Here is a 12,918-nt window from a genome sequence, read left to right on the forward strand (position 1 = left end):
GGGGTGAGGGGGGGCTGCCCATGGTCAGAGGAAGGCTCAGAGTTCCCTTTCTACTGCACTGAGGGTGGTTTCGTCCTTTCAGAACCATTTGTTTCAAAGGAACCTAATCTGTGGGAAGCTCTGATTAGTGCTTTTGGCAGGTTCTAAATACAGCTAGAAGGGGCCAGTTTACTTCCCCCCTCCCGCCGCCTCGCCTGTTACATTAACAGCACAGCGCTTTACCTGCAGGCCATGTGTTTACTTAGCACTCCTGGGCGGGGGAGAGAGCAGAGAGAGGAGCCAGCCCTGGGTTGGGAGCCTGTGGGGGTGGGCCTGGAGACAGGCTAGTTATTGGGAAACTGGGGGGAGAGGAGGAGAGGAGAGGAGAAGAGGCAGCGGGAAAGGGGAAGTGGAACCAGGAGTGCAGAGGGGAAGGGGAAGTGGGGCTGGCCAGCCTGGGCGGGGAGGGGAAGCTCAAATCATCACTTACCGAGCTGCTTGTTTTCGGGCGGCTTGGGCTTGTTTTTGAACGGCAGGGTCACATAGTTATCTCATGAGACTTGGCAACTTTATGTATATTTTAGTCCAGCACCAAGCACACCACCACAAACACAACCACACATAATATAGTGTTGGAAATGGCTCCCTGTAGGAATGGGTTACCTGGAGCAGTTACTGATAGGCAATGGATTGTAAGAAACTGCTATTGTAAAATACTGCTACTGGACGTAGCAAATGCCACAGGGAGCAGTTTGTCCCCTGCACTCATGGCAGGACAAAGTATTATCTAGATCAGTGGTTCTCAAACTTTTTATTTCGGGACCACATGAAAATTGCTGAGGGTCTCGGCAGACCACTTCATGATCTTCCCAAATGTTGTTTGTATCGTTAGCTAACTATTGTAAAGTGCTGTGGACAAAAGCTCTCTATAATAATAATAATAACTTAATAATAATTCAAGTTTTTTTGTTACAAATAAAAGCACACAGCTCATATTTTAAAATCAGGTGTCTTACCTTCCTAATGCGATGGATGTGCCCTCTCTCCCCTACCACGGCAACCCCCAAGCTGGGGCTGGGAAGGAGCAGGGTCTCTCCCTGGAAGCCGCAGCCCTGGAGCTGAGGAAAGTCACCTCTTTTTCTGGCCGCTGCAGCCCTGCACATCCCAAATTCCCCCCACCCCCTCTTCTCACATCACTGCCCCCTCCCACCTACCCCCATTCTCTCCAAGGAAACCACCTCACCTTACATGTGCATCTTCTCCAGGGTCCAGGCACCTAATTAGTGGAGCCATGCCTGTACGACTCCACTAATTAGGTGGGTGGCCCTTCATTCTCTCATGTACAGGTTCTCAGGCACGCACCTTAGAGGGAACTATCTGCAGACCACCTAAATGGAACATGTTCCATAGATCACTATTTGAGAACCTCTGATCTAGACCATTCCTAACATGTGTTTGTCCAACCCGCTTTTAAAAATCTCCACTGATAGAGATTTCCTTCCCTGGGCAATTTATTCCTAATGTCCAACTGTGACGGGTTGGATCACAGAAACCTCCTTGGGAACTGCCAGCTGCCAAGATTACTTCTGTCCCTGCTTTCCCTGCCAGCTCGGGAATCCAGCACCCTGTCTTGTTGAGCCAGACACACCCATCTGCTCCAACCCACACCCAGGGTCTGAACCACATATCCCAAAGCTGCAGACTTAACTGAAAGCAACTTACAAAAGTGTTCCCATCTTTAACACTCAGATGCCCAACGCCCAATGGGGTCCAAACCCCAAATAAATCCATTTTACCTTGTATCAAGCTTATTAATACATACGCTGGGTTAATTAATAAGTAAAAAGTGATTTTATTAAATACAGAAAATAGGATTTAAATGGTTACAAGTAGCAACAGACAGAACAAAGTGAATTACTAAGAAAATAAAATAAAACATGCAAGTCTAAGCCTAAAACAGTAATGAAACTGAATACAGATGAAATCTCACCCTCAGAGATGTTTCAATAAGTTTCTTTCACAGACTGGACACCTTTCCAGTCTGGGCACAATCCTTTCCCCTGGTACAGCCCTTGTTCCTGCTCAGGCGGTAGTTAGGGGATTTCTCATGATGGCTGCCTCCTTTGTTCTCTTCCACCCATTTATATATCTTTTGCATAAGGCAGGAATCCTTTGTCCCTCTCTGGGTTCCCACTCCTCCTTCTCAATGGAAAAGCACCAGGTAAAAGATGGATTCCAGTTCAGCTGACATGGTCACATGTCACTGTAAAGACTTCATAACCCATTTGCCAGCACACACATATACAGGAAGATTAACAAGTAAAACAGAGCCATCTACAGTCAATTGTCCTGGCTGAGGGGAGCCCTCAAGATTCCAAACCACCGTTAATGGCCCACTCTTTGCATAATTACAATAGGCCCTCAGAGTTATATTTCATATTTCTAGTTTCACATACAAGAGTGATACATTTATACAAATAGGATGACCACATTCAGTAGATTATAAACTTCATAATGATACTTTACAAGAGACCTTTTACATGAAGCATATTCCAGTTACATTATATTCACACTCACTAGCATATTTTTACAAAATTATATAGAGTGCAACGTCGCACCAACCTAAACCTCCCTTGCTGCAATTTAAGCCCATTGCTTCTTGTCCTATCCTCAGAGGTTAAGGAGAACAATTCTTCTTCCTCCTCCTTGTAACAACCATTTATGTACTTTAAAATGGTTATCGCGTTTCAGTCTTCCCTCATAATTCATGTTTTCTAGACCCTTCATCATTTTTGTTGCTCTTTGCTGGACTTTCTCCAGTTTGTCCACATCTTTCCTGAAATGTGACGCCCAGAACTGAACACAATACTCCAGTTGAGGCCTAATCCGCGCAGAGTAGAGCAGAAGAATTACTTCTCGTGTCTTGCTTATGACGCTCCTGCTAATACATCTCAGTATTTCGTTCCCCTTTTTTTGCAGCAGTGTTACACAGTTGACTCATATTTAGCTTGTGGTCCACTATGACTCCCCAGATCTCTTTCCACAATACTCCTTCCTAGGAAGTCATTTCCAATTTTGTGTGCGTGCAACTGATTGTTCCTTCCTAAGTGAAGCACTTTGCACTTGTCTGTATTTAATTTCATCCTATTTTCTTCCAACCATTTCTCCAGTTTATCCAGATAATTTTGAATTTTAACGCTATCTTCCAAAGCACTTGCAACCCCTCCCAGCTTGGTATCATCCACAAACTTTGTAAGTGTAATCTCTATGCCATTATCTAAATCATTGATGAAGATATTGAATAGAAATGTATCCAGAACTGATTCCTGCAGGACCCCACTCATTATGCCCTTCCTGCATGACTGTGAACCACTGAGAACTGCTCTCTGGGAATGGTTTTTCAACCAGTTTTGTACCTAACTTATTGTAGCTCCATCTAGGTTGCACTTCCCTGGTTTGATTCTGAGAAGCTCACATGACACAGTATCAAAAACTTTACTAAAGTCAAGATATACCACGTTGCCCACTTTCTCCCATCCACAAGGCTTGTTACCCTGTCAAAGAAAGCTATCAGGTTGGTTTGACATGATTTGTTCTTGACAAATCTATGCTGATTGTTACTTATCACCTTATTTTCTTCTAGATGTTTGCAAACTGAGTGCTTAATTATTTGCCTCATTATCTTTCCTGGCACAGAAGTTAACCTGACCGGTCTGTAATTCCCTGGGTTGTCCTTATTTCTCTTTTTATAGTTGGGCACTATATTTGCCTTTTTCCAGTCTTCTGAAATCTCTCCCATCTTCCATGACTTTTCAAAGACAATCGCTAATGGCTCAGATATCTCCTCAGTCAGCTCCTTGAGTATTCTAAGGTGCATTTCATCAGGCCCTGGTGACTTGAAGACATCTAATTTGTCTAAGTAATTCTTAACTTGATCTTTTCCTATTTTTGCCTCTAATCCTACCTCATTTTCATTGGCATTCACTATGTTAGACGTCCAATCACCACCAACCTCCTTGGTGAAAACTGAAACAAAGACGTCATTAAGCACCTCTGCCATTTCCACATTTTCTGTTACTGTACGCTGACTTCCCTCTAAGTACATTGCCTTTTAAAATAGATCAGCAAGCTGAGACAGCAGCTGCTGCCAGCAAGCTCCCTTAGTCCTGAGCCCTGTCATGTCCCCCTTGCTCTGTGGAGATGGGGTAAAGGAGCAGAGGGCAGGAGACGTGCTGATATTTGCGCACACGCACACACACACACACACACACACTGCACAGCAAGCAGGAGGCTCCCAGAAGCAGCTCTAAGGCAGAGGGCAGGAGCAGCACACAGCAGTAGGGGGAATCAATAGCCTGCTGGGCAGCTGCTGCACAGGGAACTTAGGGGAGCTGATAGGGGGGCTGCCGGCCCACCCTGGTTCCAAGCCCCCACCAGCTAGCTGCAACAGGCAGCGGCGTGAGGGGGGAACTGGAGGGAGAGGGGAGAGATTCAGGCCTCTGTAACCCACATTTGACGTGTCCAGCTTGGCCTGCCCTGGTTCCGACAGCTGCCTTTCAGCCGCAGGCAGGTAACGCTGACCCCAATGGAAGTGTCAGTGGGGCCCCACTGAAGCTAAAGGCCCCGTTTGTTCCTGATGCTCCATTGGCCTGATTCTCCCCCGCTGCCCTGCACCTTGTGTCATCCCTCACACATGTATATAGCGAAAAGACGGAGGGGACAGCACCATGGTGCACACGGAGCGGGGAACCAGGCCAGAGACCTTGCAAACCCCACAGGACAGCAACCCAGAAATGAGCTGGGCAGGACATATAACCACAGGAATTTGGAGGGAAGAGAAACTGCTGGCAAAGGGCAGAAGCTTCCTGTACTGGCGATGAGAGGATCATGAGTGTAGTGGAACCGGGTGTGAGTAAGTAGCTGTATGAAGACAGAGAACCTCCACTGCCACGTCCTCCCTGCGCCAAGAGTTAGTAAGCGGCTGTTTTAGCTGAGTGGGAGACCTAGCCCCCCAGATACTAGGAGCGGGACGGCAGGCCTGGGGTGGGGGGGGAAAGAGACCCAGTCCCGGAGTGGCCCCGGCAATGGGGGGAGGGAGGGAGAAAGGGGTGTCCCTGGTGGGCCTGGGGGGAGAGAGGGAGAAGAGCGGGCCCCAGGGGGCAGAGAGGGGTGGTCCCGGGGGGGAGGCAGGAAGGAGGGATGGGCAGCTCCAAGGAAGGAGGAAGAGAGGAGAGGAGCAGCTCTGGGAGCAGTGTCTGTGTCTGCTGGGGGGAGGGGGCAAGGACACGGACTGTGGGGCTGTGGCTATGTGTATGTGTCTGCGCGGGGGGGGGGGGGGGGGCGGGAAAGGACACAGACCCATGGACTGTCTGTGGATTGCAGGCTGAAGGAACTGATCAGTTCAGTGCGCTTTCAACTTTGCCTGTTCCAAAATGACATGTGTTGCCCCCTCTGGCCGGGGTTGCAGCTCGGGGCCAGCCTGGCTCTGCTCCAAGCAGGGCTGCCCAGAGGATTCAGGGGGCCTGGGGTCTTCAGCAGTGGGGGGGGCCCCCGCTTCGGCGGTAATTCAGTGGTGGGGGGTCTTTCCGCTCCAGGACCCGCTGGCGAAGTGCCCCAGAGACCCGCGGCAGGGGCCCCCTGCCACTGAATTGCCAGCGAAGACTGCCCTGGGACCCGCCGCCTGAATCCTCTGGGCAGCCTTGAGTATGTTAGACAATGACGAATGAGATGTTGCTTATTTACTACATAATTAACTTTTTGTTGGTGACGTGCCAAGCTGCATTAGGATGGTAAGTGGAATTTAATTAAATAAAGCTGCAGATAACATTTCTTTATTAAACAATCTTGCACCCAGTAGCATAGCCCCTGGGTCCCTCAGAGGATCCAGGCCTTTATACCGTCCATGACCTATTGTGCCATATGTATAAAGCTCGACATGGAAAGTTTGATGTTTGTCCCCTGATATTTTCTTTATATAGAAAAGCAGCCTTCAACTCAAAGTTTTTGATATAGGCTTATGGATTCAGCATATTGCTTTTTAAATTAAATCTTTTAAGAGATTATAATACGGGAACTGGCTGGGCAGAGACACTGAGGCATGGCCAGACGGGGCCACACTTTCAATGGTGGATGGAACTGATCAAACTCCCATGTCTGGACACCGCAGGAAACTGATTGCCTCAATGAGCTCCGATGGATCAGGTACCCAGTTTGTTCCTGCTACTTGTACTTTGTGTGCCTGGATGTGGCCAGAGGTCTCGAAGTGGGCAGGGGCTGTTACCCCACTGAAATCCTGGACTCCCGTCTCCCTCTGGTCCGCTTCACTTTTGCATTCCCACTGTGTGAGAGGCACACGCCCGAAACCATTGCACGGAGGCAGGGCCCTGGGTGTGCATGAAAATGAACCCGTGTCTGGGGGTGGCAGGTAATGCCGTCTGTTCCTGCTGTTTTTGCCCGCGCAGCTGCTGTGCCTGCCAAGTGTGAAGAGGGGATGTTGAGATCTCCAACTGTCACAGCTGCTGGAGCTGGGAGCCTCATCTCCCATGGGGGCGGCCAGGGGTCATTCCCCTGAGTAACACTGTGTCTGTGTCTCACGTCACTAACTGAAATCCCCTCTTTGTCCTGAGAATCAAGACTTCAAAGGAAACTTGTTCCTTCAGACAAGGAGGGTCAAGAATTGCAGGCAGTCTAGGAGATCAGACCCTCTGTGTGAACCCTGAAGCAAGGCCAAGAGAGGCCAGTCCTTAGTCTGGGGGCAAACTATGGCCCTCGAGCTCCTGCTGGGGAGCGGGTCCAGGACTTGCCCTGCTCCACATGTGCTGTGGCTCCACATGGCTCCCAGAAGCAGCAGCACGTCCCCCCTTCAGACTCTCCGCACAGAGGCTCCTGGAGGGGGGCGGCAGGGAGGAGATTTAGATCTTCCGTTGTACATCTGACACCTTTGAACCTCTGCCTTCATGTAATTGCACTTGGAGCTAGAGAAAGAGCATGAGAGAACCCAGTGGGTCTGTCCCAGAATGGCTCCCTTTGGGATCTCCCAGTGACTCTTCGGTTAAATGCTGTAAACCTGGTTGTATTGTAGCTGCAAATAGAAAAACCAAACCCCTTGTTTCTCCAACTCAGCGCACCCTGGGAATCACAGTAGATATTTGCTGACAGCGGCTCAGGCACTGATACCGTGAATAAGTCTGCTCCCCAGAAGCACTCATGGCATTGAATCTTTCAGGCCCTGGGCCTAACAGGCTCAGGAAATGTGCTTCCCATCAAGTCCTAGTCCCAGCTACCGTCACAGTTTTGATCATCATCATCGTTACTCTAGCAGCACTTTTAGCAGGTAAGTGCGTGGTCCACCCAGTCTCTGCTCCCCTGGACTGTCTGTGGAGCAGCAGGGAAGCTACTAACCAGTGACTCCAGTGGGTCTAGAATGGCTTGTCCTGGTTCACCTGTTAGTGACACAATAACCCTCCCTACCTCTGAGTATGAGCCGACTGCACTGGCCCTTCAGATGTATCCTGGGTGTTAGGCCTGACTGACCCCACCGCTGCTCCTTCCCCGAAAGAGTTAATCGTCAGGAGGCTTTCCCAGGAGTTTGTGTGACCCTGTCCCTGCTGCTGCACTGGGGGAAGGACGCGGGGATGGGGTCTCCAAAAGGCGGCTGTGGGGGTTGGTGCCCGTTGAAATTCCCTAGGAGCCTGTGACAGATTCGCTGGCTTGAGGCTCTGGGGAGATCCCAGCTGAACTGTCTCTGGACAGGGTGACTCTGGCACTGACCTTTTTAACCCAGCTCAACCCAGTGGTCCTCAAACTTTCTCAGTCATGCCCCCCCCTTACCCAGTCCATGCCTGCAGCCAGAGCCACGGGTGAGTGGGGCAGGATGGAGGAGGGGGAGCCGGAGTAGGGGGGTGAATGGGGCAGGACTGGGGAGCTGCCGGTACCTCTCTTTGGAGCCTTTGCTGAGTGCTCTTCCAGGCTCTTCCTGCCCCCCGCCCCCAGTGGTGGAAGCTAGTTACTGCGGGTAACTGGACTTTTAATGTCCAGGTAGCTGGGGCTGGGGTCAGAGCAAAGCTGGGTGGTGCTCCCTCCCCGGTGACCCATCTGCACCCCCGGGGGGGGCACCCCACAGTTTGGGGTCCAGGGAAGCACTGTCTTAACCTGGAGACTGTTCCCATTTCTGAGGTTCTGGTGCCACACTGTGGCCATTTTTTGTCACTGACAATTACAGCATTTGTTTAAAACTAATTCACATGACTCCAAATACTCGGTACAGGCTACTTTTAAGCTCAGGATAAAGTGCTCTGGGCTGTGCTCGTGCCCCCACCCTGGGCTGGGAACATGCTGGGAATTCTTACTGGTGCAGACACTTACATAAAATACATCTCTGCTGGGCTGGGTCTAATGTCAGATTCTCTGGGAGCCTGTCCCTTGCACAGATTGGTGCAGTCAGGGTTTGTTTCCTGACGTGAGTCTAATCCAGGAGCCGGCAAACTATGGCCCAGGGGCCACATCCGGCCCTTCAGACATTGTAATCCAGCCCTCGAGCTCCCACCAGGGAGTGGGGTCCAGGGCTTGCCCTGCTCCATGTGTGCCGTGGCTCCGCATGGCTCCCAGAAGCAGCAGCATGTCTCCCTTCTGGCACCTACACATAGGGAAAGCCAAGTCGCTCTGCACATTGCCCCTGCCCCAGGTGCTGCCCCCGCAGCTCCCATTGGCCCAGAACCACGGCCAATAGGAGCTGCAGGGGCGGTGCCTGTGGATGGGGTAGCCGCCTGGCCACGCTCCGTGTTGAAGCTAGAGGGGAGACATGCCCCTGCTTCTGGGAGCTGCTTGAGGTCACAGCCACCTGGAGCCTGCATCCCTGAGCCCCTCCCATGCCCCAATCTCCAGCCCTGATTCCCCTCCCGCCCTCCGAACCCCTTAGTCCAAGCCCAGAGCCCCATCCTGTATCGCCATTCCCTCATCCCCACCCCACAGCCCACATCCACAGCTGGAGCCCCCCCTGCCCCACATCCCAACCCCCTGCTCTAGCCCAGAGCCCTCTCCTGCACCCTGAACTCCTCATTTCTGCCTCTCCCCCAGAGCCCGCACCCCCAGCTGGAGCCCTCATCCCTTCCCGCACCCCAACCCTCATTTCGTGAGCATTCATAGCTTGCCATACAATTTCCATACCCAGATGTGGTCCTTGGGCCAAAAAGTTTGCCCACCCCTGGTTTAATCCCATCTTCATCCCAAGGTGCATCTCTAAACCAAAGAGCCTGGGGAGGGGGGCTAGCTAGCTGGATTAGGAGGATGTCCCTGGGTTGGTTGAACTAGTGTACCACACAATCTTATTGAACTTTATCTTTATATAGTGTCAATATCTGTCTGTGCCAGCCACTGGGTAACGCTCACCCCTACCTGCCTGCTCCACACCTTCATGGTGACTCCGGTGTTACTGCACTCTGCTCTGGGTTGCTCATCAGCTGCACTTTCTGTGAATTTGACCCCCAGAAGCTGAGCCACTAAAGAGGAGCGGGTCGGTTGCCCATCCCTTGTGTCAAATGTCCTATTTCCTCCCTCAGCACAGTGATCAGGGGTGTAAGGCGCCTGCGGCCTGGATCTGAGGGATTCTCTCCCCTCATTCACTCAGATACAGAGTCAGGCTGGGGGTAGCGGATACAGTCTCTGACCCTGTTACTTGCCTCTCTTTCAGTGGAAAAATCCAAACCATCTCTGGCTGCTCCGGGCCCTCCTGCTGGGCCCTGCTGCCCGGACGGCTGGATCGGGTACCGAGGGAAATGCTACTATTTCTCAGAGACTGAAGGGACCTGGACCTACAGCCAGAGCCAGTGCTTTGCACTCAATGCCTCCCTGGCTAGGATCGACAGTGAGCAGGAAAAGGTGAGAGAGTGGCAGATGCTTTATCCCAAGAGACTGGGCTTGGCAGGGCTGGAATTGGGCTGGGCTCAGCCCCAAAGGGTCCAGAAACTGCTCTGTTGCCTCTCCTCAGAGTGTTTCTGGTGGCTGAATCCCAGGCCTGGCTAGAGCTGAGCTCACAGTCAGGGATCACTCGTGCCCAGCCCCCCCTCTTTCCCAGAGCCCCAGGTGGGAGGGATCCCCCCTCTGTAGGGCTGGGCCAGCCCGGTCAGCTCCTGGCCTGTGGAGAACCTGCCTCTGCAGCTCACCACAGCCAGTGACTCAGTGGGGTGGGGACTCCGTGCCCCTGCCAGGGGAAGCACTAAGGCTCTTGGGCTCTGCAAGGGGGGAGCTCTGCCCTTCCTCAGAGCAGCTCCTGCCTGTCTGGCGGCAGCAGGGAGTGTGTGTGTTTGGGGGGGGTGCGAGGGGTCGCTATGTGCAAAGCTTCTGGGAAGGAACCTGACAAGGAGGGCAGAGGTGCCTACAAAGCCAAAGAGCTGCCCAGCCCCAGAGGGGAGTGGAGAAGGATGGGGCAGGGGCAGGTCTGTCCATGTAACATGGATGTGGGGATGGAGACAGACAGGGTAAAACGACCTCTGAGCAGCCCCCAGCTCCTGCACGTGTCCCCAGGCTCCCAGCTGAGCAGGCCCCAGTCTGATGGGACGTCCATCAAACTGGGATTCTCAGCCAGTGATCGGTTCACTGGCTGAAGCTGCTGTCAGAGGAACGGAGCTGCCAGCTCTGACCCCTACCAGCCTAGAAGGGGACCAGTGGAGGGGAGAACTCCTGCTGTTACTGAGTCCTGTCTTCATGACCCCCAGTTGGCTCATTAAACTGTGCCATGTCTCAGACTCCCTCCAGCACAGGCTGGGCTCATGTCATCGGACCCTGGGCTCTCAGCTGGCAAACTATGGGTGGCCCATCCAAACCTGAACGTCTGAGAAAGGGCCACACAGAGCCAGAGGGGCAGGCGAGCACCACAGCCAGGGGCTGAAGCATAATCTGCCTTGTCGTATTTTTCAGGATTTCCTGTTGTGTTATAAGGGCTTCCTCGACCGTTGGATCGGCCTCCAGAGGGAGCCAGGCCTGCCCTGGAGATGGCCCAATGGCATCGAATTCAACAACTGGTGAGTCCCTTTCTGTAAGGCGGTCGCAGCTCTCTCCCCCTGTCTGTCAGGGCAGGAGACCAGGCCCCTTCGCTACGATGTTTCCAGAGCACTTCGGTTCAGGGGAAAACTGGCTCACGTTCGTGTCCCAGGCCTGCAGTCCAGCCGAGCAGCGATAGGTCTATATGCCCAGGGCAGTGATCCAGTAGGGGCTCTGGCCTGCTGTCACTCAGGCAGTCGCAGAGAGCGTATTCACCCAGGGCCCCCAATCAGGGCGGGCAGCAATCAGCTCAGGTAAGGGGCTCTGGCCGGCTGTCATGCAGAGCCACACAGCAGTTTAGGAGAGATTAGCTCTCTGGTGGGAAAGTCAGCAAACGATCTGGCGTCCTAGTTCAGGCAGGTGCCAGACCAATGCAGACCTCCTGACCACAAAGTGGGGAGGCTGCCACGCCTGACGATGGGGTGGTAGGGGGACACAGGCCCTTCCGCTCCACGGCATCCCAGCCTAGGGCCCTAACAGTGGTGGAGTGCTGTGCCACGAGTCAGCAGGGAAATCCGACCGCAACACTCTGTCCAGCTTGCAATCAGTCACACAGCCAAACCCTACTCAGCTTCCCTGGGCTCCTTCCTACACTCCCAGTCCAGGTACCTGCATTTTGGGGCTGGCATCAGTCTTGCTCGGGTAAAGGGCAAGCAGTAGCTCCAACAGCTCCTCCGTGTCCCTGGTGTCTGGCAGCCCTTGCCGGTCTCTGGCACAGGAGCAGCCTCCATCAGGTCCAGGCTCCAGCAGCAAGGGAGAGACATCCAGCTCCTCTGGCAGCTCTGCCCCAACTGAGCTAGTGGGCTGGCCTTTTATAGTTCCTGTTCCTGCCCCACCACCCCTGCTTCCGGTGGGGTGGCTGCAGGTGTCCCGGTTCTGCCCGCCGGAGGGGGGCGGTCATGGCTCTCTCTCCACCCATTAGGGGGGCAGACCACATCCCAGTGCTACACTCTCCCTCCAGTAACATTTTCTGGGTTAGATCACAGGCGCCTGCCGTGCTGTCAAAAGATGAAGAATATATTTAACCAAGGTTGTTCGGGGTGGGGGTCTTATTGGTATTTGGTTTTCATGGACTAAAACCAGTATTCCAGCAGCGTTTGAGTCCCCCGTGCGGTGTTGTTATTGTTTGTAATTCATAGTAATGCAGAGCCCCTAGACCAGGGCCCCATTGTGCCAGGCACTGTACGATCACAGAACAGAGAGAGGGTCCCTGCCCCACGGAGTTTACAATACACCACAGTTCTGGGCACAAGGGAGGTTGCTGGAGGAGACATTAACTGAGCTCCCCCTTCCCCATTGGGCTGTCCGGGTGGAAGTTAGACTCCCTAAGCCCACTCTGAGGAGTGGTGTGCGGAGAAGAACAGGGTCCTTCACTGTTGGGGAAATTTGATTTTCTCTCCATGGGAAGGCTGTAGGGAGAAATCTGATTTCACTAACAGTCTGTCCTGACAGCCCATCGGGTTTGAAACAGGCCTGCGGCCTCTCTGACAGTCCCCCAGCTGCCTGGGGAGGATCATATCAAACTCTTCTCCGCAGAGAGCTGGTGCTGCTCGCTGTCTTGTGAGAGGCCTGTGGATTCTCTCCCCTCTGCGCCAAATGGGCCTGGAGAGAAAGTTGGGGGTAGGGTAGAGCGTCAGGCAAAGCTGAGTAGTGGGCAAGTCGTGCCTAATAAAGACTATTCTGGAAGCCCCAGCTGTCGTCTTTCAGCCCCACTCCGTTTCTCCTCTCCCTGCTGTGCAATAGCCACTACTTGTGTTCCTACACCTTTATTTCCCCCCTTGTGCCAGGGAGGAGTCTAAAGCCAGACCGATGCCTCTCGGTGCAGCTGCTCCTCTGGCTGCCCAGCCCTGTGGTGGAGTCTCCCCCTGTCCGTGATTGATGGGCAATGCCCAGCCCCTCCCT

General features: G+C 53.1%; 1 protein-coding gene across 2 annotated transcripts in view; it reads left to right on the top strand.

Moving 5' to 3' along the window:
* Positions 1-1,871: 1,871 nt before the first annotated feature.
* LOC127032335 (C-type lectin domain family 2 member E-like) overlaps positions 1,872-12,918 on the top strand; it is an 89,517-nt gene continuing 78,470 nt past the window's right edge. For both annotated transcript variants that reach the window (XR_007768760.1, XM_050919551.1), the window contains exons 1-4: positions 1,872-4,952; positions 5,574-7,312; positions 9,668-9,855; positions 10,894-10,997. Coding sequence is in view for 1 of the 2 variants with exons in the window: in XM_050919551.1 (XP_050775508.1) it covers positions 7,186-7,312; positions 9,668-9,855; positions 10,894-10,997 (419 nt within the window). In the remaining variant the exon portion in view is untranslated. The remainder of the gene's footprint in view (positions 4,953-5,573; positions 7,313-9,667; positions 9,856-10,893; positions 10,998-12,918) is intronic.

This window comes from Gopherus flavomarginatus, chromosome 12 (genome assembly GCF_025201925.1).
Source record: "Gopherus flavomarginatus isolate rGopFla2 chromosome 12, rGopFla2.mat.asm, whole genome shotgun sequence".
NCBI classification, from domain to species: Eukaryota; Metazoa; Chordata; order Testudines; family Testudinidae; genus Gopherus; species Gopherus flavomarginatus.